The 6000-nt window shown below is 55.5% G+C and overlaps 1 protein-coding gene across 1 annotated transcript in view; it reads left to right on the top strand.

The window, feature by feature from the left end:
• Positions 1 to 348: 348 nt before the first annotated feature.
• CRHR1 (corticotropin releasing hormone receptor 1) overlaps positions 349 to 6000 on the top strand; it is a 28202-nt gene continuing 22550 nt past the window's right edge. Inside the window, exon 1 of the mRNA XM_054396493.1 lies at positions 349 to 439. Within this exon, the coding sequence (XP_054252468.1) occupies positions 349 to 439 (91 nt within the window). The remainder of the gene's footprint in view (positions 440 to 6000) is intronic.

Raw genomic sequence — 6000 nt, 5'->3', positions numbered from 1 at the left:
CCCATTTCTGGAGGTGTTGAAGAAACCTGTGGCCATGGCACTTGGGGCCATGGTGGTGTTAGGATGGACTTGAGAAGGTCTCTTCTAACAAAGACAGTTCTGATTCCATGAAAGAGCAGAAAGCATCAGGCCCACAGCCCCAGGCTGCACCAGCCAAGCTCCTCTGGGCTTGGGGAACCCATCCTGCAGATGGGCACCTGTCCATTGTGCCCCTTTGGAGGGGGGCATCCGCCAAGACATGGACAAGCTCAGGTCTGATCCACCTGCTGCCATGGCCATGGAGGGGCTGGGGGCTGGGGAAGCAGCACCTTGCACATCCTAACCCTGCCTGTGCTCTGCTCTCTCCCCATGCAGGTGTTTCTCCTTTGGGACAGGCAAGTTGCAGCCTCCATCCAGGAGCAGTACTGTGAGAGCTTGCCAGCTGCCACCAACCACACAGGTGAGTGTCCTGTGTCCCCAGCACACCCTCACCATCCCCAGGGGACCTTAGGTCAGGGGTGGCTAGAAGAGGGTGTTAGGGTTGGTCTCTGTGCTGATCTGCAGCTGCCTGGGTCTCTTCTGGTGGGAGATGGGATGGGCTGAGCCTGCACTGCAGCCCCTTGCTGGCTGCTCCAGCAGCCTCTTTGCAGGGTTGGAGCAAGTAAAAGAGAAAAATGAACCTCTCTTGGAATGGACTTGAGGGGAGAGTGGACAGAGAGACATCAGCCCAGCCCCTGCTCCCACACTGCTTGTTCTCTACCATGCTCAGGGACACCAAGACCTATGTCCACCCCCATCTGCCAACTCCCTGCCAGGGGGTTGTGGAGGTTGTGAGTTTCTCGGGGAACCACCTCACCAGTGCAGTGTGGCCATCATGTGCTCAGCTCCTCCATCCCCCAGAGCTCCTGGAGCTGTGCCATGGGAACCTTGGGATGTCACCAGCCATGAGGAGCTTCTGGGGATGTGGCCATGGCCAGGGCTGGCTCAGCTGAGCTTGGCGAGGCCAGCAGGGTCATGGGCAGCTCACTCCTACACAACACCAGGAGATGAGTTTGCATCCAACTGGGTCAGGCCCAAGCTGTGTTTGTGCCAGAAGTGGCTTTCAGCTACATTCAAGACATGACTTGGATGGCACCTCAGCTGTGGCAGGTCTGCTTCAGTGAGAGGTTTTGGGGGAGGAAACGTGGCTGAGGGAGAGGAGCTCACAGGGACAAGCAGAAAAGTTCTTCCCAGCTCAGGGATGCTGCAGTTTGCTTTCCTCCAAGTGAATGAAAACCAGAGCAGGCACCCAGCAACTGCCCAGCTTGCCCCAGTCCCTGCTGCTGGAGCAGCTCCCTCCCTCAGGGTGAGGGATGGTGGTGGAGGTCAGGCTCTAAGGCAAGGCTGCCACCACCCAGCTCCCATTAACAGCAGCATTAAAACCTCCTTCTTAAAAACTCACAGCTTGGCAGAGGCTGATTCAGTGCCTGGCTGAGCCCAGGCCACCACAGCCCTGCAGGGAGCATCCCCAGAGCATCCCCAGCCCATGGGATGGAGGCAGAGAGCCAAAGGAGAGCAAAGCTGCCAGTGGAAATGGAAATGCTGATGTGTTTCTGGCCAGGGCATGGTGCAAACAAGAAACTTGGACATCACTCATGTGCTTTGCTTCCTGAAGGTTTCAGCACTCTGCTCAGCAAGGTGGTTGTCCTTGGCCACGTCAGGCTGTGATAAATGGCACTTGCTTGCCTCTTACTCACCTCTCCTGGTGCAACATGTCCAGCTCTGAGCCACAGAAGCACCAGCCAAGCCCTCTCATGATGCATGGACCGGCTGGTGACACGCCCCAGGGCAGCAGGCAGATCCCAGAGCATTCCTGTGCCCAGCTCATGGCCTTTGTCACCCAGTGCTGGAGCCTCCAGAGCCCAGAGGGAAGGGCAGAGACAGGGGAGAATCTCTGCCATGGCTTTGCTGCTGGGTGTGCCATGCAGTGACTCTCACCCTCACAGCCTCACAGTATATCAGAGGTGGAAAGGGACCTCCAGAGATCATCAGGTCCAACCCCCTGCCAGGGCAGCATCACTTAGGGGAGTCTGCACAGGAATGCATCCAGGTGGGATTGGAAAGTCTCCAGAGAAGGAGACTCCACAACTCCCCTGGGCAGCCTGCTCCAGGGCTCTGTCACCCTCACTGTAGAGAAGTTTCTCCTCATGTTGAGCTGAAATCTTCTCTGTTCAAGTTTGAACTCATTGCTCCTTGGCTTATCACTGTGAACCACCCAAAAGAGCCTGGGACCCTCCCCTTGACACCCACCCCTCAGCTATTGATAGACATTGATCAGATCCCTCTCAGCCTTCTCCTCTCCAGACTAATCACCCCCAGGGCTCTCAGTCTCTCTTCACAGGGAGATGCTCAAGTCCCCAAACCATCCTTGTGGCTCTCCCTTGGACTCTCTCCAGCAGGTCTCTGTCTCTCCTGAACTGGGGAGCCCCAAACTGGACACAGGATTGCAGCTGTGGTCTCAGCAGGGCAGAGTAGAGAGACAGAAGAACTTCCCTAGCCCTGCTGGACACCTTTCTTGCTGCCCCCCAGGATCCCATTGGCTCTCTTGGCCACCAGGGCACTTTGTTGTTCCATGCAGAACTTGCTGCCCACCAGCACTCCTCAAGCAGTGGGAGCTGCTCTCTACAGGGACTGGGCTTTGTTCAGGGATTTGTTAGTGCAGGGATTTATTAGTGTGAACCCAAAGAGGATTCAGTGCACCTTGATGCCCATCACCCTGGGACAGGGGGGCACAACATGGCAGGCTTCAGACTTGCACAGTCTCCAGCTCCTCCACACATCCAAGCTGTCATCCCAGAGAAACCCATTAATGTGGGATGGGGATGGCTCATGTGAAAGCTGTTTTCCAGCCTGAGGTGGGAGCTTAGAACAAGAAATAGAGATGAAACTAATTGTCTTATGTCTGCTGGTAAAGTGGAGCTCAGAGCCAGCCCTCATCCTTGGGGGGGCATTTAAGCCTTGCCTGAGTCAGGCAGTGCTTCCTAGGGAGGGCTATTTACAAAGCTGGAGCCTTTGTTTGGAGGCTGTTTAGCATGGGGAGTTGTTAGGATGACACTAATGAGGACTGCAGTGAGGCTGTGAGACTTAATTTGTTAATGTCTACACAACCCTTGGGAAATGGCACATGCTGGTGAGCAGGAGCCCAGCGGCCCTCCAGCTCTGCAGGGCACCACTGGGAGGCACAGAGGAGCCCTGCTTCATACCTCAGCATCCCCCCTCTGAAAAGCAGCCCAGCGTGGGCTCTCCTCCTCCCTCCAGTCACCAGCCCTTCATTATTTAATCTCACAGGTTTTAATGAGGGCTCCTGCCTGGACTGTGACAGCAGCAGGGTGCCAAGAGCTCTCTGAGGCTGGAAGAGGTCTCTGTTCACAGCAGTGTGGTGGAGACAGACCCAGGGTGATGCTCCCCAGGGTCCCCCAGCAAAACCTCATCCCTGGAAGCAGAGCAGCTGAGCCCCACAGAGCTCCCTCATCCTGCCCTTATCAGCAGCTTTTTCACTCCTTTTCCTCTAAGCACACTGCCCCCAGCACAGGGCTGTGTCCCTTGACACTCAGGCTCCTGCCCAGCTGTGATGATCCCAGCTGGTATTGCTGGTGTGCATCAAAAATACTCCACGGGGAGCCTCTGGCTCTGGCCAGTGCTGGGACACAGGAGCACCTTTGCAGAGCTGGCCCCTCCATCAGGAAGGCTGCTTTCCTCAGCACCACTCAGTGTCACACAATCACAGAACAGCAGGGCTTGGAAGGGCCCTCTGGAGGTCATCGAGTTCAAACCTCCTGCCAGGGCAGAACCACCAAGAGAAGGTCACATCCAGGCAGGTTTTGAATATCTCCAGAGATGGAGACTCCACCACCTCTCTGGGCAGCTTGTTCCAGTGCTCCACCACCCCTGAAGGAAAGAAGTCCCTCCTCATGTTTGGATGGAACTCCCTGTGTTCAAGTTTCTGCCTCTTACCCTTTGTCCTGTCCCTGGTTCCATGCCCCTGACACCCAACCTTTAAGTATTGATCAGCATTGACCAGATCCCCCCTCAGGCTGCTCTTCTCCAGGCTAAAAAGCCCAAATTCTCTCAGTCTTTCCTCTTAAGAGAGATGTTCCCTAATCATCTTTGTAGCCTTTGGAGCCCTGCTCCAGGCAGGAACCACACCAGGCTGTGCCTGTAGTCAGTATGCTGCCTTAGAAAAGTGAGGTCACTGCACCCCCAAAACCTTTGGGAACCAAGAAATTCCCAGACCCTCTTTGTAGAGAGGCTCAGCATCACTTGTCCTGGGTGGATGAGTTCCTGTCCCAATGGCTCCCAGTCTGCAGCTTGCCTCAGAGCAGGAATTTGTTTTCCTGATGGCTCCAGCTCCCCGGGGGGGCTGTGAGCAGCTGCTTCTCGCCTCAGCCTCACCACAAAGCTCATCCCAGAGGGACAAGGTCACCTCACCCAGCAGGGCAGAGCATCCCCCTGCAGCTGCAGCATCTCCTCCCATCGTGGCACCTCCCTGGGGAAGGCAGGGGGGATCTGAGCAGATGGGAAAGTCTCTCCTTAAGGCATAGATGAGGCTTTTCCAAAGCAGCCCAGCAGGAAGCAATCAGAGGAGCAAGTTGGAAGCACCCCCGGGGTTGTTTTGCTGTTCAGAGCAGTCAAGCTCAGATCAGCCCGAGGGGTTTGCACCCAACATGCTAATAGCCTCAGCTGGTCCTGGCTGCACCATTCACCCCTCTGAGCTGTTAAACTGGTGTCACAATCACTTGTTATCCTCAGTGCCCTGGGTGTGCTCAGGACAGAGAGGGGAGCACAGATGATTCCTTCCCAGGAAGGAAATGCTTCCTGGTGCAGCAAGGATTTGGGGTTGTTTAGTCTGGAGAAGAGGAGGCTGGGAGGAGACCTCATTGCTCTCTGTAACTGCCTGAAAGGAGCTTGGAGTGAGACTGGGGTTGCTCTCTTCTCCCTAGGATCAGATGATAGAACAAGAGGAAATTGTCTCAAGTTGTGCCAGGGGAAGTTTAGGTTAGAGGCCAGGAAGTCAAGGGAGGTTCTCCTGCCCCTCTGCTCTGCACTAGAGAGGCCACTCCTGGAGTCCTGGGTCCAGCTCTGGTCTCTACAGTTCAGGAGAGACAGGGAGCTACAGGAAAGAGTCCAGCGGAGGCTGCAAAGATGCTGAGGGGGCTGAAGCAGCTCTGTGAGGTGCAAAGTCTGAGAGCCCTGGGGCTGAGAGCCTGGAGAAGAGCAGCCCCAGAGGGGAGCTGAGCAATGCTCAGCAAGAGTTGGGGGGCAAGAGGATGGAGCCAGACTTGCCAGTCGTGCCCAGGGACAGGAGAAAGGGCAATGGGCACAAGGTGGAACCCAGGAGGTCTCACTTGAAGATGAGCAAAAATGTTTTTACTGTGAGGCTGCTGGAGGCCTGGAGCAGGCTGCCCAGAGAGGTTGTGTGGAGTCTCCTTCTCAGGACACTCTCAAAACCCAGATGGGTGTATTCCTGTGGGACTCTCATCAAACCTGCTTTAGCAGGGGGGTTGGACTAGATGCTTTCTGGAGGTCCCTTCCAACCCCTAGCAGTCTGTGATTCTGGTAGGAAACAGTGTCCTGGCACATCTCAGCATGAGCAGCAGCTACCACAGTTACACTGTGCTTTGGACTGCAAGCAGGAGAATCATTGCCAGCTTCTGTGTTCAGATGTAGCCAAACTAGAAGCCTTTGCTGGGAGGACTCTGCCAAGAAGGGATTATTGTGTGTCTTTGCTCTCCCCACCAGCAAAGCCCAGCCCACACCAGGGAATCCACCACTTGCTGCTGCCCTTGAGAACAACACAACTCCTACCCTGGGTCGTAACCAAGTCCAACCATCCTATGGTTCATAACAGGAGGGCAAGATATGCCCCAAAGCCAACCCACTGCCTGAAATCCTCACCAAGTGCCCATGCACCACAGAAGCTGTGCATGGCTCTGCCTGAAGTGACAACATTGAGCAGATGCATCAAATGCCAATGGCAGAAGC

Source organism: Indicator indicator, chromosome 37 (assembly GCF_027791375.1).
Source record: "Indicator indicator isolate 239-I01 chromosome 37, UM_Iind_1.1, whole genome shotgun sequence".
Classification (NCBI taxonomy): Eukaryota; Metazoa; Chordata; class Aves; order Piciformes; family Indicatoridae; genus Indicator; species Indicator indicator.
The sequence above is the reverse complement of the archived record's forward strand: the minus strand, read 5'-3'. Positions and strand labels throughout refer to the sequence as shown.